Source organism: Necator americanus, chromosome III (genome assembly GCF_031761385.1).
Source record: "Necator americanus strain Aroian chromosome III, whole genome shotgun sequence".
NCBI lineage: Eukaryota > Metazoa > Nematoda > Chromadorea > Rhabditida > Ancylostomatidae > Necator > Necator americanus.
In genome coordinates this window covers 4495300-4522296 of record NC_087373.1, presented here as the reverse complement: position 1 = coordinate 4522296, position 26997 = coordinate 4495300, and the positions used below count along the sequence as shown (strand labels likewise).

At 37.8% G+C, this 26997-nt stretch overlaps 1 protein-coding gene across 1 annotated transcript; it reads right to left on the bottom strand.

The window, feature by feature from the left end:
• Positions 1–15458: 15458 nt before the first annotated feature.
• RB195_008602 (uncharacterized protein) lies at positions 15459–26151 on the bottom strand (the record flags this gene model as incomplete). Its single annotated transcript, XM_064195177.1, has 18 exons — positions 15459–15502; positions 15612–15694; positions 16472–16510; positions 16570–16637; positions 16713–16857; positions 16924–17015; positions 18814–18899; positions 18969–19075; positions 19194–19249; positions 21387–21475; positions 22323–22467; positions 22539–22761; positions 22836–22936; positions 23011–23084; positions 24486–24597; positions 25164–25270; positions 25999–26037; positions 26127–26151. The coding sequence occupies 18 exons, from the start codon at positions 26149–26151 to the stop codon at positions 15459–15461; spliced, it is 1635 nt and encodes a 544-aa protein (XP_064046322.1).
• Positions 26152–26997: the final 846 nt, after the last annotated feature.

The following is a 26997-nucleotide window of genomic DNA, read 5'->3' as shown; positions in this document are numbered from 1 at the left end:
CACGAAATGGAGTCAAAGAAAGAAGTGAGAAGAAGAAGGAAAATGACCGATTTCAGTTAGTTCCAGGGGGATCTATTTCTTCCCTATTCTATTATCTCAATTAAAAACTCTATGGTCAGAAATAGCACGCATAACAGAGAGGTGGAAGAGAAAAAACCCCAGATTACAACTATAATCTCCGCCTTAGCATCACCCCATCAATCAGACGATGTCGTAAAAATTCTCGCCACAATTAGGTCCCGAATCGAACCACCGGCTTGAACCGCATGGATGTAAACACACGTGCGCGGTAAACAAGTGCTTTTTTCCCCTCCTTTCTCCTCTGAACAAATCCTCAACGACTTTTGGCCGTACATGGAGGGATGTGGAGCGACGAATGTGACGCCGTAAACAACGTTGCACGTTCCTCCGTGCAATTCGGTAAACAATAAATATGGATGGGTGGAGCAGGAATGTGTGAATATGGTTGAGAATTCGAATATTTGGATAGTCGAATGAATTGTTGGATAATCGAAGTAGTAAATCCGTTCGAAAGAAAAACAAGGATGAGAATTAGGAAAAAGTTTTTCAAAGAAACTAAGGAAAGAAAATGAGGAATGAAGAAGATAAGATTAAGGATAACAACTAAAATATCAAATATTGAGTATTGAACTATATAGGTCTTATTTTCTTAAAACTTGTAAAATTAACCTAATAAAACAATAATTAATCAGGTTTATAAAGTTAAGGACTATTTGAGTGCTATTTTTTGAAATTCGTTGCACTATATGAGTTTATTTGTAGAAAATTAGAAAATACGTACGAAACTACCTCATATGGGTCCTCACATCATCCTCAAAGAGAATGAAGGAGAATAATGAGGAGAAAAAAAGAAAAATGACATGACCTGAATGATATATCGTTGCCTAAGAAATGTGTAAGAAGAACGTAAGGAATTTCTTTAAAATTCGTAAAAATAGAGAAAGTAAAACGAAGAGGTACAATGTGGGCAGCAGCACTTCACTCAAAATGTGAGTATGTCGCCCGTCGTCAAATTCGATCCTTCACGGCTGCGGCGGCGGCGGCGGCGGTGGACGAAATCTCGGGCGCCGGACGAGCGTTTAAGAAGAAAAATGCGATAATATGATTATTTCGAATGAAAAATATGACAGTTATTGGACGCAGACGGCATTACGTTACCGAATATTTTCTCTTTTCCATGAAATCCACAAGAATTATCTCTTATTCATGCTTCGAGGAGTGAACGCATCGATCATCATTGAGGTTGAGGAACAGGCGGCGGCTGTTCGACCGGGGTTTATCGCCACATCGGCGAGAAAAAACCGAACAGCTCCAGAATCAGAGATGATTCCGTGCATAGATGCGAAAGAACGAGTGTCATTTAATGGGATTTGAAGAAGTGGCTGAGCAACCGCGCAGAAATTTCGGGAAATGACGAAATTTCTTTTGATGGGATTCTGATGGTGTCGACATGTGAATGTATGGGAATGAATGTATGTGTGTGTGTGAATGTGGTGTGGAACACCGGAAGCGTTAGAGTCGAGAGATTCGGGCGACGAGAGCCGCTGCAAAAGAGCGTTCGATCGTGGCGTCCCGAGAAAAACACATCGTCGCAGCCGGCCGCCACAACGGGGCCCCCGTGGGCAGAGAGCACGGGGCGGCTGCCGGCTGTCACAGTCAGTGGCGGCGCCGCCAGCGGCGGCAGCGGTGGCGGCCGGCCGGCCGGCCCGGTGCTCTCCCACACCCCCACCCCGGCGGTCCGTACGTCCGTCCGTACGTACGTACGTCGTCGACACCTCTGCCGCCATGTCGCTCATTTATTTCATGCGCATCCACACACAGACAGAAACAACTATCGCTGAAAATTTATCGTATAAATATCATCGACTCAAGAAGTATGGCGTCGGTTGAACCGCAGTGCATCAATGGTCCCAGAGACATACGCGAAACTCTTCAAAAACAAGATAATTATAGATTCGAAAAAATTGAGTCCTTAATTCGGTCCCATTATGCCCCTTGGAAACCTTGTTTTCTTCAATTAAAAGCTTATCACTGAAAAATCTTCGAACATTCTCCCGCAAAAAAATCTCCTCATGGATCCGAACTACATCACTCATTTCACATTCGGCTTTGAATTGATCAATAATTGATTGGCAAAAATTAACCGGTTCACTCCCACTTCAAAACTAACCCTCATTGAAGCTGTGAATTGCTGCTGGTTGCAGAATTTTTGATAACGCTATCGCTATAGGTAGCGTCAAAGATTCTGTTTTTGAAAAAACTCGTTATATAGGTACCTAAAACACAAAGCTGTGTGGATTCAGTGAAAAACTGGACTATTGAGAAAAAAAGGGGAAAAGAACGGATTTTATAGGGCAGGGAACGGAACGAAAGGATGGATAACTATAAATTCTAAAAATTGAGTCTTTAATTCAGATCGGAGGAGATCATTTCGCTCAACCAGTGGCACAAAGAAAAGTAGTAATTTTTAAGAAAAAAAAACTATCAAAAGTAGTAATTTTTAAGAAAAAAAACTATCACCTCTTGAAAAAAAGTTGTGTGGATTAAGTGAAAAATTGTACTATTGTGTAAAAACAGGAAAAAACAACGGGTTTTAAAAAAATTAAAATAAAATTTAAAATAAATTTTGAAATAAATAAAATAAAAAAAATTGTACTATAGTGAAAAAACAGGAGAAAATAACGGGCTTTATAGAGCAGGCAACGAAGTGAAGGGGAAATTTTAGGAAAAAAATATGATTGGGATTTTGAACGAAATAAACCATAAATAAAGAAGTGGTTTCATAAGAGGAGAAAAGGAAAAAAAAAGAAAGAAGTGAAGGGTGAATAGAAATCAGCGAGAAGAAAATAAGCTTTCCGACCAGTGAATGTGGATTATTACTACATATCTGAGCCTATCCTGAAATTCCAATTAAATCCAGCAATCATATGTTACGCCACATGTTTCTAATTGAAATAGATATTAAAACATATGACCATGAGAATTTTTATGCGTAGATGAAGGAAAAGAAAAAACACAGTATATTTCATCTAATAAATTCATTTGTCGAATTTAAATTAATTTGATTTAAATTTAAATCTATTAAAAATACATAGCCAATTTTTTTCCTATGAGAACTCAGCATATTTGCAATAAATCAATCATTTTTAGACAGATAACACCAAAAATAAAACGTCTCGGTGAACAGATTTATTGCATTTGGTTAATTTTATTCATATTGATTGTGTTCAGAAATATTTTATTGTATTCTTTATGATTATATTTTATTTGATTTGTTGTTATTCATTTGATTCAGTAGTAAATAATTTAATTTTTGATCAATTATTTTTCTAATGATGCTCAAATTTTTTGACGATTTGCCCTTCAACACAATTGAAATAGTATTAAGATTCCATTTTATTTCATTTGTTGTTAATAATTTCATTTAACAGTAAATAATTTAATTCTTACTCGATTATTTTCTAATGACACTGAAATTCACGACGAATTATTACTATTACTAATAATAATAACAATAATAACTGACCAGTAGAAGATATTTTTTAAAGTTCTACTACAAATTGCACTACAATCACTTCATCCCCTAGCCTCGTTCCTTTTTATCTTAAAAAAATAAAATAAAAAATCCAGCGGAATGGGTCAATCCTGGAAAGAATTCTGATAATAAGACGCTGCTAGCAGAGAATTGAGGACACAACACCCTAAGGCGTTCTCTAAGGACATTAATAGAACTCTTAAGGTGTTATCAGCTCGGTCGCTCCTTCCTCTCCCCTTTACTTTCATGAAAAAATGTTTTGGACGAATAAATGTGCTTTTCGCTTTCTTCCTGAGTTCCCTGAGTTCCAAATAGGACCTACACGGACACAACGTTATTGATGTAAAACCCGAAAATTCCCTAGCCTGATGGATATGTGAAACCGGCAAGAAACACGACACGACACACTACGCGTGGTGATGTCGCTGAGTATCGACAACAAGTCGACGTGCACTAACACACTCGCTAGCTTTCTTTCCAGTAATTTCTCCACGATACACCACGAACTCGTCGTAAATATGTGATGATGTGAGCAGTTCCGCTGAATATTCACTTTATCTCGGCAATTTCTTGATAAGCATCCGTAGAAAAAGTGTTCGCTGGAATGGTGGCAGAGTGCAGACGACGAGAGTACAGCCAGAGAAGCAGGGCACCACCGCCAAATGTCAGTGCTAATTTTAGGGTTTCTTGGGGAGAAAAAGAAAGAATCTTGCTATAGAGTATCCGGAAACGAACGAACGTCTAATTCTAGAAAATATTCTGGTCCGATAGATTACGGTATTCGCTGCGGTTGCCGAAAGATTCAGGGTGACCTGGAACTGTTGACGGTTAACAATTTTGCAATTAAATTTGCACATTTTGCAAGTATTCGTACAATTGTGGATGTACCGAGAACTTCTGGATACTTGATTGAAGAAAACAAAGAAACAAATCTGCTTCAACAGATCAGGTATCTTCAGCATGAGCGTGAATTCTACTTAAACGAGAACTGGTCCCCGTTGATTTGTTTAAGGATTACAGAATTTCTACGAAATCTCCTAGTGTTTCATGAAATAAAAAGATATTGGGCAAAAATTAAATCCTATCGAAAATAGATCCTGGGTCGCATTTTCTCGAAAAAAAAAGATGAATAACAGCAATTTTGAAAAAAAAAAACTGATTCGAACCGATATTTTTCCGGAAATTTTGAGCTCGGGGCTTTAGGAAACAATGATTCGTTTATTTGAATTATTGCGAAAAAAAAGTGAAGAACAGGTCAATCTAGGGGTCCCATTTCAAGCAGTCCCATGTGGTTGCGCGCACAAATTTACTACTATCTACAGAAAAATCTGCAAAATGTCAAAAATAATTCCGCCGGTGAACTGGAAACACGTAGCGAGAATTGGTCTTTACCCTAAAAGATTGCACTATTCAATCAGAAAATGAATAAAAAGAATGAATTTTGCGGTTATAGATGTGATAATAAACAAGAAAAACGTTTACGCTTGAAAATTGTTCTATGACTTGTTTTTCAACGCCGCCGTAACTGCGGGTATTTAACGTGGGACCGTGACAAACCTTTTCATCCTTTCATTGCACTTGTTGTGTACGAGAAAAAGTACGAACCTTCCCCCACTATACTAGCATTTCGGCGCAAACATTTCGTCGCCAAAACATCTATTTGTGAAAAGAACGCACCAAACATCAAAAAGAGGGAGATTTCTCAGGAATTTCTTACTTTCATCGATGTTTTTTTTTCTGTGGCGTTTTTTTAGGCTGTCGACGCTGCTATGAAGACGAGTTCTCGTTCCTCGTATATGACAGAACGGCGGAATCGCAAATTCATACGAATAATAAATTCAGTCCATGCGAATTCATAATCCAATTTTTCCGGTGGCCTTTTTAGGCAACGAAACGCTTCAACGAAGACGAGTTCTCGCTTCCCGTATTCACGCAACGGAATTTCAAATCCTTGTCCTGGTTTGCCGACTGTTCGCTCTATTTCATCCAGACTGACATCATGGGACCCTCAAAGTCGAAGCAAAATTTAAGATTTCCAGGCGAAATTACGAATTAAAACCAGGAACGGGCGCCTGCTCGCATACGATACGAACTTGAAATTTGCACTTTTGTTGTTTTCTCTCGATTCGTCCCTTCAAACATGATTTCAAATCACATGAAAACTCGTCCACGAATCCTTAGTTGCATAGTATTCCATGCTTTTGTGGTTACACAGCGGCATACTGATCTAGGATTTGTGCTATTTTCCATTATTTGTTCCTTGTTTATAATAATAGTGATGAAATACGTCTAAAATAGTGCAAACATATGAATGTTTTGTTTTCGATTCGAGGGGCAGAGACGCAGAGGAATCAATTCTACACATAGGTTACCACCTTACTCTAACCTGGCCAAATCTTCCAGAGTTGGCTTAACGACTGCTAAGGGGATCAAATCGTTGATCAATATCGACTTCGCGGAGGTTGTTCATCAGAAATTCTGATTGATTTCTAATCTGCGAAAAATCGTCGATCGATATCCGAGCGATCCGAGCCGGGAGAAGGGGCGAATATCGCGACCTGACTGGATATTTTACTTGATGCCCGCAGCATCTCTCAGTGTAATCCACGCCAATCATATGGCAAGCGAACGTTCTCTAATGATAGATATTTTTCTACGTAGAAAGACTGAAGATGATATAATTTCTCCCGCTCAAAAAAATCAATAATCAATATACTGAAATGGGAGGTGACCATATGGACATGGCTTAGCTATAATTATGATTTCTTAAAAAAACAAATATACGAATAATTACTTAAGAGAAGTGCTGAAAGTGAAACAAAAAAGTTTTTTTGAATGAGTCCAAAACGCTGCAAAAATCGCAGTGGATCGAGCTTTTAGCATTTGAATTGAAAAAAAAAAACTACTTATTTAATTTGATGACTCTCTGAGAACACTTTTCCAATTAATTATACGATTTTTTAGAATTATTTTTCAAATAATTATGTATTAATTGTGGGTATTAATTGATCATTAGCAGCAGAATAGTATTATACGTAGGCCAGAAGAAAAATCAATAATCGATTAGATCCATAGATGAAGTTTACTGAGTATTCTGGTGGCTCTATTGTTGATTGGAATATTTTTGTTGTTGAATTGAAAAAAAAATCAGAAAAATCAGAAAATCATCTTAGAAGGAAATTGGAAAAGAAGCCGGAAGCTGGAAAAGGGGCAGAAAATCTAATGAAAGCATAGAAAAAATTAGATCGATTAAAACTATTTTTTTAAAAAGACAATTCTGGTTTTTTAAATAGGTACATTTTTGAGAACATTCCAAGCAATATCAATCGAAATAGCTATGCTGGATTGTCGCGCGTGCGACATGATTGAAAAATATGTATGAGCCGGAAAAAAAAGAAACTGAACTGCGTTGTCCACAGATCGGTTGTAACAAGAGAAAACTATGTAGGAGCGCGGCGCAATGCAGTGATTTGCGATCACCGCAACGCGCGAATTATCGACGGCTAAACGTGCAGCTTATATTAGATTTTAAGATTTTCGTAAATATATCTATTAAATTATGTATTTCACAGTAAATAAAGTCCATAACTATGGCTGTTTAGAGTTTTGTAAGTATATTTAGTAAATAGTCGATTTATCGAATGGATGTATCCACAGAATAAGAAAGAATAATCTTCGTATTCATTTCTTCCCATAAACTACAGGAATTCTTTAGAAAGAGAGCTTTTATTCAAAGCGATACAGAGATTTTGCCGTTTTACAGTGTTACGTCTTGAGATCTTGCACCGCTCTACAGTAATCCACTCAATTCCTTCCTAGTCAAGGGTATAACTCATCTACCACAGCTGATACCCATGTATTCAGCTATGAGTCTAAGCGAGCTAACTTGGTAGCTTTTTCCCCTCAGGAGAGAAAAAAAGAGATTTCATATGAGAAAAAAATTGGGAAAAAATAACCAATTCCAAATTCTCCATCCTCACCATCTCTAATCCTTATTTCCTTTCATTTTATTTTCATTTTTATCAATTAATTCCGTAGCTGTTATCGAATTTTCAAAATATGATTTAAAAAAACATTGCAAACAGCAACTGAAGGTACATGATTTCGTTGAAATTTTTCTGTTTTAAATAAATTTCAGGGGGAAAAAACGCTCCTGCATTCGTTCTCAACATAATCAAATTAATATTAGCGCTACTATTGTAAATATTCTACAGAACTCCCCAATAATAATAGTAATAATATAATAATAATGATAGTAATAATAATAATAATAGTAATAATAATAATGATAATAATAGTAATAATAATAATAATAATAATTACAGCTAACCAGTAGAAGTTCAAACAGCGTCTGATTTTAGAATATTCTAGAAAATCTACGAGATAATGTCCTTAAAATCATGGCAGGAATGACTCTAAGTTCAAAATCAATTCATCGTCATAATTTTATCTCTCTACCTTTATCTTTCATCATCATAATTCCTCGTTTTTTCTTTTGCAAGCGGCCTTCGCTATAACTATGTAATTTTGTGCTTGCGGCTAAATGTAGAGAAATCCGAGAACACAGCGATGGATGGATCTCATCACGCAAGCGCTTGCTAGCTCTCTCTTGTTCAAACAAAAAAAAAAATCGAAGAGCGAAAATCAGGCACATATGTAGCTTACAGCAAAGCTGTTCTATCGTTACTGAAAAAAAAAACACTTAGACCTCTGCGCTTCATGGGTACGCTCCGCCCACTGAGAATCATGCACATGGAGAAATTTGTTTCAAAATTCAGTTCATTGTGATTTTCCCTCATATAGAAATTTAATTAATTTAAGAGGACATATAAATAAATATAAAATGAATAATGAAGAATAATGAAATTAATAATGAATAATATCAAATGAATGATACAATAAATAATATCAAATAATAATAAATAGTATAAATAGCTAGTCACCTCACTTATGTATCTTATCTTCTATTCATATGTCACAGCTGCGCGAGAAAAAAATGGACGAATAGAATGGAGGGTAAGCCACGCCCACACCAAATAATGATGTTGTTCCGTTTCAGGTCTCTCTGAGAAGCGAAGTTATTCCGAATGAAATTACACCACCAATTTCTTAGGAAATTATTTAGGATCCTTAGGATACAGGTACAAATCATGTAAGTAATAAACTTCTAGCGTCTCTGCGGTAGATTCTAACCAGGCAAAAAACGTGTGACGGGGATTTTTGGATACATGCGATACGTGCTCGTACGAAATGTGTCATTCATTGCCATATATATTTCATTCGTCGTAACGGTGATCAAAACCGAAATGATCGTAAGAAAACTCCGTAAACGAGCTCCATTCCATATATTAAAGCCGTTTCGAGAATTATGACCATCGTTTTGTGCCCCGAAACTTTATGGGAGCCATCGATTTCTCCAGCAAAAAAGAGAAAAACATCTCGTGGAATAAATCTGAGGAGAGAAATCCCAAGAAATCGATGGTTCTAGTGGTGATTTCGGGTTTATGTCAGGTTTTTAACGTCTCCTGTGTCTCTTTCCTTATTATATCTGATTTATATTGAATAAATTTTTTTAAATTTATCTAAATTTCTATTTTCAATTATTTAAATCCCTAAATTTTAATAAATTTATGCATCTTGACCTTCTCGAAACTCCAAATATTATGTATGATCTTAGAAGGTTCAGATAAATTTTGGACTTTCTGGTGCGAAAACTGGTCTCTGTCCATGAAACATGAAATAATGATACAATAGCCATGGTAATTGTTCACCAAAAAAGAGCAAAAAAATCCCCTGAATTACCGTATTTTCACTGTATTATATTTTTACGCAAACAACACATGCTTAAAGGAACAGATGACAGTTAACTGCTTGAACCAATTCAATAAACTATAACGATAGAGTGGGGACCAGTTCTCGGCACGTATACAAATTATGAAAACGGCTCATGTGTCACTTATCGTATAAATAAATTTCGTTTTAATGCAATGTCCCGATGATAAATAAACCAAACATATTTGTAATTAAAATTACCAGAAAATAAATTTTAAATATAACTACATATGTACAGAAAATAGTAGCCATTGTTGGGTTAGCTGATTACATTGCTTGCACCAAAAAATATTAAGAAGAAAACGATGACAGGCCCGAATAATAATTATTTATCCTCTATACATGGAACTAAACGCTTTCAAATTAGGATTTTGAATTCTAGTCGGGAAAAAAAGAAAAGAAAAGGAGAAAGATTCTCATTACCAACAACATCAGAAAAGAAAAAAGGAACAAATCCCTTGGAAAATTCTCCAGAGTCGAAAACTGTCGCAAAAATCCTCGTTATTTGTTCATAGTAAACTTATAGTCGTTATGGACAACTGTTCCAATTCTCGACAAATAAACGGTAAATATGCGATTAAATCGCGTGTAAATCAGCATTTAAATGTGATTTTAATGACATTCGAATAGATAGCGTTGTTTACCACTGAAAACGGTGGTTATCCGCGGATATTCCAGGGAAATGTTGGAAAAATAGAGTGAGGAAGAGCGAAAATAATAGAAAAATCCAGGAGAAAACCCCGTAAATTCATATATAACGTGGAAATGCATGAAACGGATATCAATCAATCGTCGTGTCAGGTTACATGTGTCCAGCGGACAACTGTCACAAGAGAGAGATCACGGGCGTGATCAGATCATATCTTCATGAAACGTTAGAGACGCACAGACATCATATTTCATCCAATTATTCTTTAATAAATAAATACATAGCTTGAAAAAAGCTGATGGTTTTCCTTTAAATTTTTGGAAAAATATAAGTATATTAACCACTCGACCACCTGATCGGGTGATCAACGATCACGAATTCCAGGAAAACACGTTGGCGCATCTCAAGTGGGTTGATACGTCAGTGACTTTATCCTTTTACAAGTATATTTGTCTATATGAAAATCAATAGAAATTTAGGAAAATTTTTTAAAAAATCATCTCTTATTACACTATGTAACCCTTAAAAAAGGAAGAAAGGGAGAGAGCGAGCGGTGCAGGAGAAGAAACGCAGAGAAAAATACGACAGGTCACCTCTATATGTTTCCAAAAAATCAATGGAAAATCATTAACAATCTGACTAGCGAGCGAAAACGAGGATTTTTCTCAGTCTCTCGCATTTTTTCTCTTTTTTTTTCTTCTTTTTCATTCTTAGACTAGTCTCTTTTCATTCTTTTAATTCTGATCTGTTGAGGTTGTTATTCCCTTTTGGAAAAATTCGAATAGTTTATTTCCTCCGCGTTTGTCTCTGCGTCTCTCCACTTTGTCTTCTCTTCACTTAACATAGTCCTTTTCGAAATGATTGTTTTCAAACATTCGAATATTCAAGCTATCGTGTTTTTCGACGTCTTCACTCATCCAAATACTAAACAAAAGAAATTTTATTAAACGTACTTTTCGGAATACTAAAATAGCTAGGATTTTTTATTGTGAATATAGATACACGGGTATCCAAGAGAAAAAACCACAATACCTTAGGTGTCCTCAGACAAGCAGAGACGAAAGAGTTCTATGGCTGAGCTACAAAAAAACTATGTCAGAGCAGAGTGGGCGGAGCTGGTGCAAATTTGCGGCTTGAGAGAATCTCATCAAATCGTCTCGACTTTGTCATCAACCTATTTATTAATTCACTTTTCTCAATGGTAACTCGTAATAACTAATTAATTGGTGTTATTAGATGAATAAGAATGTTATTTTGGTCCAGTACTCCAGTACAAGTTGCACGAATTTGTCGTGGGCGGAGCTCGATGCAATTTGCGGCATATTTGTCAAATTATGCAAGTCCTTGTTTGCAACGTTTTCAACAATTCACTTTTTTCCGAAAAAAAAAAAACTCGTAGAAACTAATTAATTTGTGTTATTAATTTGAAGACAAATCTTATTTTAATAGCACTACTAACTGAATAAATTTCTCGTGGGCGGGGTCCGATGCAATTTGCGGCACCGTTGTCAAATTATGCAAGTTCTTGTTTTCAACGTTTTCAAACCGTGTTAATGCACAAAAACTAATTCTCTTCAACGTAATTCGTGCTCTGTCGTAGCTTTTCATAGAACAAATCAAATAATTAACGTATGTGGATTCGATTGCCGCAGGCGAATGTTTTCGTGGTCTCTACACATTTACATTTACGGGAAAGAGACATGGCGTAAACAGCGTGAACGTGGCTCCTATTGAAAACAAGCGCTCTAACACACGGAATTGGTAGTAGGCGACGAGAATGGTTAGGGAACCGATGAGAAATACGTGGATTCATATTTGGGGAGATTTTGGAGGATAAAAATCCGAAGACAGATTCGAGGATGTGGCAGGGAAACAGTGTCAACTCTCTAAGATGCGGATGAAATGGTAAATAGTAGAAGAATAATGATTAACAGAATAGTAAATGACACGGATTAAAAAAATAAAAAATAAATTAGTTAGTACGCTAAATTAGTTAGTTAATAAAAACTCTCAAAAAAATACTTACTATTACTATTATTACTATAACTGGGTAATTAATATGCGATAAAGCTCGAGTTGACACAAATATAAAAATTTTAAAAAAATAACCATAAATAATAGCATAATAAAGAATAAAAATAAACAAATGATACAGAAAGATTATCGAATAGTTATTTTACGCGCGATTAATAGAATTAGTTATACAATTATTACATATATAATAATTGTAATTAGAAAAAGGTAGTAAACAATAATATTGCTGGGTAATTAATATGTGATAAAGCTCGAGCTGACACAGATAAAATAATTTTTAAAGAATAATCATAAATAATAGCATAATAAAGAATAAAAATAAACAAATGACACGGAAAAATTATCGAATAGTTATTTTAAGCGCGATTAATAGATTTAGTTATACAATTATTACATATATAATAATTGTAATTAGAAAAAGGTAGTAAACAATAATATTGCTGGGTAATTAATATGTGATAAAGCTCGAGCTGACACAGATAAAATAATTTTTAAAGAATAATCATAAATAATAGCATAATAAAGAATAAAAATAAACAAATGACACGGAAAAATTATCGAATAATTATTTTAAGCGCGATTAATAGATTTAGTTATACAATTATTACATATATAATAATTGTAATTAGAAAAAGGTAATAAATAATAATATTGCTGGGTAATTAATATGTGATAAAGCTCGTGTATGAACTGAACGAACGCAATCCAAGTGTGATTCTTTGCTGAACAACGCAAAGAAGCGGCGAAAGAACAAGTCTCTATTCGATAGAGCCCGGAAAACACTACGCTAACCAGTTACGAACGGTTAATGACGGCCGATAAGAATAACTGCTCACGAATGAAGACGAATGTGCGCTCTATTGAGAAGGATTTTTGGAGAGATTCGAAACGCAGCGAAGCAGAGACCTGCCATTATCAAGGGCCAAAAGATCAAGATTCCGGTTTTATTGATAGGAATTTGATAGAAAATGATTTATTGATTTATGTCCGTCCTCACGTTGTTCCCCGTATTCTATTCCTGGAAACGGACATTCAGTTAGCGGTTAGACTCCAGAGATACAGAGTAGAATACCTACTGCAGGAGATAGAACTAAAACTATGAGAGAGCGGGAAAAGTCGAATAATTTGCTCCCTGAGGGGATGGTGTAACCTTTTATGAAGAGGTCAAAACCAAGATTCGAAGGTCAAAAACGTATTTTTTTCCCATTAGTCTTAGTGCATGCTAGAGTCCAGAGAAGTAGAGTGGAGAAATTGTGCTTATTTTCCAGAAAAAACCGAGGTTAATCACCACTCGCCCAAAATGTCTTTAGACAGCTAGAACTCCAGACATGTTAGAGTGCAGAGAAGAGGAGCACTGGACTCGGTAATCAGTAAGCTCACTGAAAATCAGGGCAATCCGCTCAGGATTTGAGCTGCACAAGAGTAAGGAGATCCAGGAATCCAGTGACATGTTGCAGTCGTTAGAGAAATTCCACCAGTTTTTTTTTTTGCTTGACCGTAAATAAAAATTGTTCTATGAGAAATTCTACGCACCTCTTATTGATTCACAAAAAAAAAGAAACTAGTAAGTAATTCAATAAGTAATTCAATTTTCATTCGAGTAAAGTGAAAAATCCAGGGAAAAGTGTCTTCAACATTTTCAAAGGAAACTAGAAATTATCTGGAATAGAAAAACATCCTAATGAAATAAAAATAAGGGAAATTTTTTAAGAACAGGGACCTAGAACCGGACTACTTTTTATATGATCGCTCGATAAATTTTTCACTGCATTTCTCCAAAAATTCACTGCAAAACAAGGACAAATTATAAAATTTCATTTTCTGAGCTGAAAACATGGATAGCACTCGAATGCTGGAGACGCAGACGAAGGAGAGGAGAGAAGTTGCCTAATAGATGGTGTAAAATGATGTTTTCTGCTGTTCTTATGCTTTTTTTTTCTTTTTCTTGGGAATTTCCGAGAATTTCCGAGAATTGTCATAGCAGTTACTCAGAAAACAGCTCTCCAAGATTTCCATCGTAATAAATATTCGCGATTAGCGCAGTAATAACGAAAAAGTTTCGTTTGTCCGAAATGAGAGATAATTTTGCTGCTTATTTATCATTGTTTTTTGTTTATTAATTTGAAAAAAAATACAAAACTTTATTGGGGACTCAGCCACGAGTCAGTATTTGACATTCTAGAAATCATGTTTGAAAGAAAAACCTGCGATTGTGTAATTGCAGACTACGAGAAGAATGACGTCATTAGAATTCATGAATCGACAAATTGCAGCAAATCACATAATATGGACATTTTTTGAGTAAAATATGTGAAGATAGATAGAAAAACGGGTGGAAATGACCCTAGAATAGAAGAAAAACAATGAAAAAAAGATTGTACTCAAGAAAACCATAAAATTCATCCACTAAGCGTTGAAAACGAAACCACGTGAGACCGAAAATCAATAAAAACGCTAAAAATCAAGAGAACATTGCCGAGATGAGTTTCGTGCGAGTCTCAACAGCGGTCGCAAGAAACCGGTTCTCTCGTATGGGCCGTCAATGTCCCTGTCTGTATGTACGTCATACGTCATGCCGTTTTCTCAGAAATAAAACTCAGAAATTACGATAAAATTACATAATCGATAGAATTTCGAACGGAAAATTATTGTTCCGACGGCTGATTCGGAGTGAGAGAAGAGAAGAGAAGTGAAATTTAAAACACAACAATTGTCGTTTTTTTTTATTACGTCAAAAAAAAAATAGTGAAAAAATTATCTCGTCATCCATTTCATCACTTATCGATAGTTAGACAAGACAAAAAACATTAATAAATAAAAACAATCAGGACAAATTTATTTAGACAAAAAAATAGTGAATAATAATCTAAAGAAATTGGTTTCTACGATGGAAAAAAATTAATTCCCCGGATTTCATGAGTTTTTCCCAGTGTTTCTCAATTTATGGAATTTTCTTTCAGGAAAGATCGGCCTAAAAAATGATCACATACGTTATCCAAGGTTCATTGAGGCCAAAAAACATCGGCCGAACAAGATTTTCTCTAAAATCGATTAAGAAAGATGAATAAAGGAGAAAAGGAAGAAAAGGAAGAAGAGAGGTAGAGACAAGGAAGACAAGGGATTCGAACAATCTAAGAAAACGATCCAGTATCACCAAATCTATCGTAGATCATAACAAGTGCTGATCGATTTCGAAACGATTAAAATCAATCAATCCGATCAAAATAAAGTAAAAATACTATTTATTCCATCGATTTCTAATACAACAATACATAAAAGGATAAGAGTACGAGTAAACGTTATAGAAGGATCACTATAAAACTATGAAAATACCTTCGTACGATCACATTGCTCTTAAGTAGATCAATATTAATGATCATTAATAGATCAATTATTGCCACCTATCCCACTTTGGCTCTCTATCGATGTACCTGAAATTCCGTTTTTTTCACTGGTTTTCTGCAGCGATATTCGAGAAACTTGCCCCGAAAAAATGTTGTTAATTGAAAACAGGATGGAAAATTTCTAGGAATGGCTTACCCCCACTCCTTTGAAACGCAGCTCTTAACGCTGCAAACGTGCTCGGATACGTTGATGCAGGTTCTGCCGGTACGGGTGTGGAGCTAAGAAAATCGCATAAACTTATTTATTTATTTATTCACATACACCAATGGTGCACCAGAAAGATAAAAAATGGAACACACTTTGTCTGTCTTTGTCTTTATTTATTTACTTATCATTTCTACGCTCTATGCTGTGCCAAACGAATGTGGCAAGGACAAATACAAACAAATACAAATAAAATAAAATTAGTGACTAAGTAAAAAGTAAATAAATAGTGAAAAGACAGAAAAAGAAAGAAGAATGCAGCGAGCAAGGATTAGTCCCGCATACGATTCCAGCCCAGAAAATTTGTTACTCACTCAACCTCAACGAGGGTCAGGAAGAAAATTAGAGGTATCCGAGAGCAATGCCAGTGATAAAAATATGAGCAACCTGTGGTTATCAATTGAATCCATTCATATTTCCCGCTAATGTAGATCAAAATTGTCCAGATCACGAAAAATCAGAGGGAATTCAATGGAAGTTGCATTTTTACGGTGTGATACATTATCATCTATAGCATTTCTCCATTGTTTCTGCCGAAAAACTCGGAAAACTTAATTTTCCCAGCAAGTTCACTTTCTCGCAGGTCAATCCTAAAAAATGCAAAGCAGATGCTCCTTTAATCAATGCGACTGCTGAGAAACGACTAGCACCGAGGCAAGACGCGACGCAGCCGCGACGCGTTGCTGCTGCTCACAGGACAATAAATCTGGCGGGAACTGTGTGGTAGGTATAATTACACTTCAAATTGACTATATTGATGCATGTAGACGGCGAAAAAAAATAAAACTTACACCGCCTCGTCATGACGTGGAGAAGATCGAACCGGATCACTATAGATAAATTAGTAAGAGAAAATCAATAACGAGCAAATATCGATCGAGGCTCTTACCTTGAGACTTGAAGGGATGGTGGTTTTGAAGACTCCCATGGGTATTTATGTGCTTCTTCCAGCAATTCCTAGAATTTGAACTAGTTGTTCGGAAATCGATGAAAATCATAGGAATTGATCAAGACGTCAATTTTCTAGGATACCTTCATTCCTCGTGAGATTTCATTAGTACGTAAACGATCCAGCTCTCGACGAAGTTCGTAAACATCGCGTGGGCGAGGAGAAAATTCGGGACGAGAAGAACATCTCGTAGTATCTCTGGGAGACGTGGTGGATGTGAACTGGCTACTGCAAATCTTTATATTCTTACAAACAACTTAGTTATACGCAATAATCAATATTAATCGATATTACCTGATCTGTCTGCTTGTACCATACGGCATCCATGAACTAGTCTCCGATGTCGCAACTTTTGTCCCACGAGCTCGTCCGGATGGTGACACATTCTAGAGGTTTACGTAAGTAATAAATGAATAAAACAATAAAAATAAATGTCAATAAAATAAATAATAAAAAATAAACAATAAATAAAAGAATGAATCAATAACGATAGGTTTATAAGATGATTCCTTCTTCTTATTTTTTATTGCTTCAAAGAGATCAATCTGCATCAAATGCAAAACCAGACGTATCACATTTGCGGATTTTAATGTTGCGCGAGAAATGTTCGAGGATCAGTTCTCGCGAGCTGATGTGATCGCAAAATCCGGGCATTTTTTTCCGAGATGAATTCACTACAGTCAAATGATTAAGATCTTAATTCACGTACGTATCCATGGAACTACACTCTACAGTTCTCACTAGAATTACCGTTCCATCTGAAGAATTGTGATATGGTGGCACTAATCGATACAAACATCGATCGATCGACCTTAGGGGATGCAAAAAAAAATTGAAGAAACAATCACCACAGTTGCCCCATGTGACAAATAATAGGTAAACGGCGAGTGAGAAGCACGATATCGGAGGTGCTTACGCACTCCTACCGCTTGCAAGTTCACTGCGTCATTTTGCGCGCCTCCCACGCATCAAGTTGGGAGTAGCGTCGTAGCGCACGACTTCTCGCGCCGCACTACGTTGCATTTTGAGAACTATGGCAACGACTTAATTATCCGTTATCCTGGCTTTTATTTTTACTGGTTGTTATTTTTAAACATGCTTATTTCCTAAATGGATATAAATCTTGCGGATTTCGTATTTATTTGTATCAGAGCTTTCCTACTGAGTATTCGAATGTATGAATAGTTGATTTTCAAACATGAATGTTTATTGAAATTCTCGAGCGATGAGGATTTGAAATCAATCGAGTATAAGGCCCGAATTATTGTCAAAATGGACATGGCACGGAAACCCCTGGGGCTGGTGTAGCGCAATCTGTAAGAGGCTCCGCTTCCTTCATGATCGATCGGAGGTTCGAATCCGCCCTAGTGCTCACCAAGCTCGTCATCCCTCCGGGGTCGATAAATTTGTACCGGACTTGTCTGGGAGGATAAAAACACTGACTTGACACATCGGCTAGCCACCGCAAGTCATTGTATAGGCCAGTTATACGTTCGTAAACTTCAGAGGATTCTGAATTGAAGTAAACGTGGTGGCGCATCCCAATCGGATTGATTAACACCAAACCCTTTATGGAAACCCCAGAGAAAATGTGATATAAGGGTTGTAGATTACGGAAACGACGGTAACCCCGCTCAACTTGCTTTAATCGTCGTAAAAAAAATGACGAAGAAACTGTTCTGTTCCTTACAAGATGCGTTAGAACACTCTTCTGTGTACACGCTTCGGTCCCCTCAGCAGCTTATACACTGGTTTTACATGAATAGGCAGGTGAGGAGACCTCATCGATCCTCGACCGCTCGCGCGTGGATGCGGCGCGTGCGAGATGGTGGCGCGTTGCTGTCGATTTCGTAGGGAAGAGCCACATCTTCACCGCCGATGTTTTACGACGATTAGGGGAAGATGAGCGAAGCCACGTTCGTTTCCATAATCTATTCCTTAAACTTTTCGTTTTCTACGAGGTTTCAGCATCAAGTTCATTTTGTTATACGCTGCTTTTAAATAAGGCATTCAGAGAAATATAATAATTACCACGGTATCGGCACGAGGACAGCTATCAGCAACTATGAAGAGCTGAGGAGAAAAGGGGTCGCGTTGAGCCGAGCATGCGCGCTGCGGGCGCGCTGAGGTCACTCGGACGAACATAAGTATGGTCAATTATATGTGCAAATAAGCATCACCAACCGGTTCAACGCTTGTCGATACGGTCTTCTGTGCCGTCCAATATGGGAAATATGATGTGGAACATGTTGGTGCTTGACTTGGAGTTACTTAATCAAAAAACTTTTTAATCCTTTCTTTGAACGCTTTCTTTAATTTTTCAAAGAAAAAACCCTTACTCTCTATAACTTTCACGGCATCTCCCGTTTGTGGTGATTTCCAACGTTTTTTCCCTGTATCACATTCGCGAAGAGCCCATGGAGTTGTTTCAGTTTCACTGGCTGATCTGGAATTTTGTCGTTTTCTCGGTGAAGTAGAGATGAATGCTGAAAGTTTTGTTACGGAGTATTAAGTAGAAAAAAAACGGAAAACTAAAAAAAGAAATTTTAAAGAATTGAGGCAACCTCTTTTTAGTTGTGGACGACGGAAGCGTAGTTCCCGTTGTTGTTGATGTCACTCCCTAAATCTTTTTCCGTTAGATTTTAGTCTTCGTTTCTTTTTTGTCGTTAAGGTTTATTAAAGCCAGCATAGCACGAATCTGATGTGGTGAGGGAATCCGTAGAGAAAGCTAGAGTTGAAGTTGTGGATTGGGGGATCCGGGGCGGTTCCGCATCTCTCTCTATTCGTCCTAGAAAAAGGCATGCGAACGGCGCCTTTTTACGACGATTTCAGCTGCGACGCGCCTACCTTGCGCACGCGCCGCATCCACGTGCGAACGGCCGAGGATCAATGAGGTCTCCATACCAGCCTATTGAAGTGAAACCAAGGAATAGGACTGAGACGTGTACAGAGAAGCGCATCCTAACGTACTTCGTAGGAACTAAAACAGTTCCCATGTCATTTTTTTATACGACAGTTGGGGAGAGATGGGTAGAAGCACTCTGGATCACGCAACCTACAACCCCATCTCTAGCTTTAACTGCGGATTCTCTCACCACCTCTCACCGTATTCGTGGTATGTGGCTTTCAAAATTTGCATTCGATGTCAGATCTCCCCAATACTCCACCGCTAACGTAAAAAGTTTTGTAGAAATACATTCAGGAGGCAGTATGAATGTATTCGAAATTCAAAACGCTTAAGAGCAATCAATTAGGAATCTCTGAAGAAAACAAGTTAGCGGTACAGGCGCCAGCATGGACAAAGGGTGGTGGGGGTAAAGGGTGGGGATACTCAACACTGCTCAAATCGAACTGTATTCCAACTGCAGAGAGCGCAAAAAAATCGTTCTTAGAGCAGAAAAACCCTTCTTAAAGGCATCACCCCACCAATCTGAGGTGGTGCAGATTTCAGGTGGAGTATTCGTATACAGGATGGGAGACTACGGAGAGGGGGGTAACTCCGTCCATTTCTTCCTAATTGCCGTAAAAAACGGCCCAGAAGATACGTCTTAATTCGTTTTGGCGCACCATTTTGTACAAGAGGTTCGATTGGAGCGCGCCAGTCTTGTGCGGCGCCGCATCTTCCGGGCCGTTTTTTTACGGCAATTAGCAATGGACGGAATCACCTCCCTCTCCGTAGTCTCCCATCCCGTCTACGAATACTCCACCTGAAATTTGCACCTCCTCAGATTTGTGGGGTGATGCCTTTCACGTCAAATACAGATTCCGGAAATCCATTCTACACCATTTTCTTATCTTAGAAAGTACTGTTTGAAATGACATGAGCATTCACTTTCAGTAAGCCTGCTTGGAAGTTTGGTGAAGTTAAAACATCCGTAGATCCTGTTCTATTTTCCATTACTTTCTCTTAGTAGTTTAGTCTATATGTCATAGATGCACTAAGACTAACGCTTAAGTTTTAGGACATCGACTGGCTCAGTTATTCACTTCCAGTGGTGACCTATCGACTAAGGAACCATAAAGAATAAAGGATAAAGTGTCTGGCGTTAATCAATCCGCTTGGGACCCGTACTATCTCATTCAATTCAAATCAGAATCGTTTGAGGTTTACGAACATGTAACTAGCCTAAACAATGAGTTACGGGGGCCAGCCGATCATCAAGCCAGTGTTTCTAATCGCCCAGACATGTCTGGTACCAATTTATTGATCCCGGAGGGATGAAAGGCTTGGTGAGCACTAGGGTGGATCCGAACCTCCAAGACGAACTATGGCCTTCTCAAATGGGAAATCCATATGTTACTTAAGAACAATTTTTGCGTTCAAAAGTACAGTTCGATTAGAGCAGCCTTGCTTGAGTCCCCTCTACCCCAAGTGCCTCTTGCCTTAACAACACTTATATTTTTCCGGATTCCCGCGACGCTTGTTCTGATGGGTTTGGAAGAGAGACTGAAAAAGTTAAGGAGAGAAGGTGAGTGCAGCTATCGGGGCAAACATGCGTGGTGACTTATAACCAGGTCGATCCTCTTCCTTCTCAGTACCTTTTAGGATCTTTTATAAAATTATAATAGACCATTGTTCTTAGTACTAGTGTCCTTCTAACCATTCCTTAGGTCTCTCATATGCGAAAATTGTGAAAGCAACTTTTGGTGGTATGATATTTGGAGAAAAAGTGGCTACATTTCGATGTAAAGTAAAGGAATAAAGGACTCCGCAAGAAGGAGGCTCATCAAAAAGCAGCAGAACAACGTTAACTCACAGTGCTGGTTGTTTTGGTAGTAGTTGTCATGGTCGAAGTACGACTGGCAGTGCCAGGTGGCACTAGAATATCGCTTGTACATTCTTTTTCTGGAAGAAGGCGAATAAATACGGCCCCTCTAAGAATCGTTAGAAATTAGCAACGAATAGTCGCGGTGGCCGCACTTATGTTTGCTCACCCACGACCGCGACGCTTACGCCGCAACTCACACACGCCCATGGCTAACATATGTTTTTCGGTTGAAATAAAATTTGAAAAATAAATAAATATGAATAAAATAAACACCGTGTTCAACTGTGATTTATATGAAATATATATAGTTTAAAAATATAGCATATATAGTATCATATTTACCAATCAATCAATTTATCAATCAATCAATACCAATGTCAGCCAATCGAACACGGTCAAATGTCACGCCCCTTGTACTCGTGCAACTGCAATTTTTGCGGAAATATATTCAAACCTAATGTTTCATATAAAAAAGCGTAGATTGTTGTATTATTTCTTTTTTTCGTAATAAATATATGCGCCGAAATTTTCGCTCATTCCCTTGCACGAAATCGCTTACACAATTCTACAAAAAGAATCGAATTTTCCCGACGGGACTCCACTGGCTCCTTTTCATACTGTGTCGCATCGCAGATCTCTGGCAAAAGCGAGCTGTAGTCGGGTATAAACGAACTATAACTAATAATTCAGTATAGTTGTGTAAGCGGCTGCGCTTGAAACGGAACAAAAGAGCAAGCGGTTGGGTTCGAGGTGGGACCCGAATGCAGCCAGCGATGGCCCCATCCCCATCCCGAACCGATCGGTCCTCCGGGTCAATTTGAGCTGCATACGTAACTGCAAGGAGGTTCAAATCGTTTTGATCCGACTTTATCCCCCTTTAAATTTCTCTAATCCAGAAAAAATCCTGTATAATCCTGAACCAACCATTATTTTTAGGTTTCCTCGAAACAAGAACAAATCCAGGTGTTGGTGGTGTCGGTGAGCGATCCATTCGACCTCGATAATTTTTGGCAACAGTATGAACTGTGGTGGCTACGTCAAATGGATCTATTTGGACTTCTTCCACCAACTAAACGTGGTCCCAAACAGATATTTGGAAAGCTTGCAAAAACGATCGTCGTTGTCGTCTCGAAAACTCACCGTGGACGATCCCTTAGTTGTTGTTGCTGTGCTAGTGGAAATTGTTGGATGTGTAGTGCTTGTTTCTACATGATCTTTCACACATTTAGGATATGTTCCTAATTTTTCACTACTACTTTGCCCAGTTGTACTACCATGTCCAGAACTATCAGGTACTAGTGCTTGTTGAGTGCTGGTTAACGGTGTTGATCCGGTGAATAGACCACGTTTTCTGAGATCGTCACTAAAAATAAACACTCCACATGTTCTAGAAGTAATTTGTTGTAGAATAATTGTAAATTCTCATCTTTTACGTACGTAGTAAATTCTGGAACTGAACCACCAGCCTGAATTTCACGCGCATCTGATCTGGGAACTTGTTTTGGAGGAACATTTTCTGCGTATCCTTCAGAACTACTCTGAAAAAAAAAGAATTACTTGAAATAAAAATGAAATGAAATGATTCTCTGATTCTCTTTGGAAAAATATTCACCGGTCGTTGCGCATCCGCTACTGGAGGACCGTGTCCTGGATCTCCGCATGGATGAAAATGGCGAGTTTGGATTGCTGAAAACCTTAGTTTAGTGGAAAAATTTCAGGTGTTTTACTTTTTCTTTCGTGCCTACGGAAGTTCTCATTTCTAAAAACTAATAAAATAAGTAGTAACAAATCAAAATAAGTAATAAAATAAATATAAGGAAAAGAGAAAAAAAGAAGAAGGTAATAGAGAAAATACAAAAATCCTTGATCTTTGGACTAATCTAGGTGGTTGCACGCTTTCCGTGGTTCTTTTTTTCTAGATTCCTTCTATTTTTTTTTGCAGATTCCTGTGTTCGACAAAATTGTCCCATTTGTCTTCATTTATTATTATTTTTATAGAAATAGGATCCTTAGCATTATAATTGTCAGGATTGCAGATAAGAAGCTGTGATACAGGAAAAAACACTCGGAAAATATCCTAAAAAATCCTCCCTTCAGTGGGTCGCAATAACGGAGATTTTGATTTTGAAGCTAAACTTGAAGAATCTGTCACCATCGTGGAGCTCCCCCCTAGTAACCTTAAGCAAATACTCATTCGTAATCGCCTATATGATCGTATTTGCACGACACCGGAGTGTAAAATATGCCCGGATAACAACGAGGGTGATTGCATAAGTTCATGTGTTGTTTATATGATTTGCTGTGTACAGTGTGGTGACGAATACATAGGAGAAACAGCTAGACCACTATGTATTCGAATCAAAGAACACCTGGACGGCAAAGGAAATCATGTGACTCCACTGCATTGGGTGGTCACAGGGTGCGGCGTCATAACGGAGAAGATTTTGAAGTTAAGATCACGATTTTGGCGCGCGAACCTAGCATTGCGGCGCGCAAGGCTCTGGAGGCTTTTTGGATCCACTCCAAGAGTCCAAAAATGAATCGCAAGGAGGAATGCCTTTCCATTACGCGGGAACTCGCGCCTTATTTAAGGCTGATATTTGATTGCGCTAGTCACCTCACATCAGGTATCTAGCAGTGGCAGGATAGTCAGCTGATGCTAAGGTACGATGTTTTCTTTCACGGATTGCTATGAGACCCAACGGTTAACGTAGGACTTTCTTTGTTGGGCGGATAAGGCGTTTGATCGGATTAGTCACGTTCGATTTCACCCCTTTCAGGCTCTGAAGAAGGCGATATTGCCGAAACGTTAGCCACGAATAAAGGACTATAACAACCTCGTGTACGGCTCTACTAAAGAAAACAATTATTGGAGATTTTGATCTTCTCCTATTTTGGGAGCGATCAACGCCTAGGACTCGCTGCATCAACATACGTGAAACGATCGATCGATATAAATCAAAATCGACAAATGTAATATAAATAAATATAAATAATCATAAATAAACACAAATAATCAACAAATATAAATATCATATAAATCGACCAATATGGCAGCAAATCGCACAAAGACGCGACGGCACTCACGTCGTAAAGCGATTTCTTTCAGTCTCATTTCCAATTCCCTTCGTACGTTATCCTCTTTTGTATATCGTGTTCGTAAACTTTCAGATTTCTTTCGTATACGTCGTTTATACATCTTAATAACATTTATTATATCATTACGTCATCGTCGGTACCTCTTAAAGGCGCCATAGAATTTAAATTGACGATTTCGGGATCTCATCAAGAAAGGATACGAGTTCGGGTATCATTCACAAATACGGCTGTGACTGCCGGTCGGATCGACTTCTCCTCTTAGCCGTCCTAAAAGCCGCGTGAGAAACGCCTCACCGACGATTTTACTCCTACGATGCACATTAGAACGCATCAGAACTGCTCACGCGCCGTGTCTCGCGAGCGAACGGAAATCAGTTAGATACCTTCGGGATCCAGAGAGACAATGAAGACAGAGACAATGAATAGGCTGCTGAGAAGAATGGCGCGTGTAAAATGGTGGCGCGTTCCTACGCGTCTCGTAGGAAGAAATGGTCAGTGAGGCCAATTCCCACGCCCTTTTTCCAGGTGAATTAAAGAGAATTGAGCCTGATCAAGCCCACACTCGTAATCTACATCCAAAATTCAATTCTTTCCTGGAGAGATTCCAACGTAGTCAATTTCATGAGGTTCTGTCTTTAAGTATTACACAATCCATTTGACACTTACCCATCTTACAACGAACATAGCCAGGCAACAAAAAACAACAGTTATCATAGCGAATATAAAGAGAACGACGATCATCCATACGACGGACGTTGTGGGAACGCAGCATCCTGAACATGAACTCGTACAGAAGAGCAGGGGAAGGGTGTGATGAAAGAACTTTTATTTATACTTTTATTTATTGTTTATCTTTACTTTTTAAATTCTTTTCTTCTTCTTTTCTTTTTTTCCTTACTTTTATTTATTTTTAATTTATTTGTGGCGGTGATGGTTGACGGTAAACCTCTGTCTATGACATCTCTGGGAAAACCTATTCTTCTTTAAGAAAAGAGAATCTCAGGGAAATTTTTCACTATTGATCGCTGTGACGTCATTAAAAGGGGAGGAGCATAGTAAAAAATATTCGATATTTTTCTTTTCGAGATGAAGTGAATCCCTTTGGAATTAGGATCTCAGAGCTGATCTCACGTGTGAAAAGCAAATCCATGCACGTTATCTGCGCTCACTGGTGGTTAGGAAACAACCGAACTATAGATTCCACATGTTTGGTACAGTACACCTTTTCATGCATTTTTTTTTTGCCTGAAAATTCCAAAAAATTTGAAATTTCTCTCTCCTACAACACGCGCTCGTCAACTCTAAAAACTTTTGCAATGTTTTGATGTGGGATTCAATTGATACCAACATTTTCTGTAGCACAGAATCATTAGATTTGCGTGCTTATGAGATAGATTTTGTGTACAAAAGGTACTCTTTTCGGACAGCCAACGCTTTAAAACAATATCAGTGATTTTTTTTCGATAAAATAAAAAAAAAATCAGAAAGGAATACATCTCACCATGTCTAAACCATGCAAAAGAATATGGTTGTCGTTTCTCTGGAAATCCAATGATTAGTTTCTTTTTTTATTTCCGATTAGGATAAATATTTATTTACGAGAAAGACATGGAGCTAAAAAGGACTTACTGTTATTATTTTGAGATGAAGTCATTTAACCTGAACAATAGTCAATTGTTTAAGCGACAACGAAATAAATACGTATCGATTCGTAAATCACATTACTTCTCACTGATGCTATGGAAGTTTCACTCATTTTAAATAGGAAAAAAAGAGAAAAAAATCGTTCTCTCAATTATATCTGTTGGTGAAATTATCAATTTTGACAATTTTTCTACTAGGTTCACGTCAAAATAAAAGAGGTATATTCTTATATCTATATCTGTGCTGCACTGAAACGTTGCAACGTACATATGATGCGTTGTTACGTAACGCAGCGCAGAAACAACACCAATACATAAGCGTAGCGATCTTACATTTTACTGCACAAACACAAAACCAACCTGTAGGAGCAAAAACTGAAAATGGTAACCGCTTGTTTACCTGCAATTGCACAGCTGATGTATCACTGATTTTATAAGCACTTGTGTTTTCCGTAGCTACCCTTGAAGAGGTGTGATACGGTAAGTCCAACAACTCCTTTTTTAGAACTAAGGTCGGGGTCCGGTCGGTCGATGAGAGCGGAGAACATCGGTCAAGAACACAACTTCTGGATGATTTCTTTAAAAGCATCACCCCACGAATCTGAAGTGGTATGGATTTCAGGTGGAGTATACGTATACGGGATCGTAGATTATGGAGAGAATGGCGATTCCGTCTATTTCTTCCCAATTGCCGTAAAAAACGGCCCGGAAGATACGGCTTCGAGCGTTTCGGCGCGTTATTTCCAACAACGAGTTCGACTGGAGCGCGCCAGCCTTGTGCACACGCCGCATCTTCCGGGCCGTTTTTTGCGGCAATTAGGAAGAAATAGACAGAATCATCCCCCTGTCCATAATCT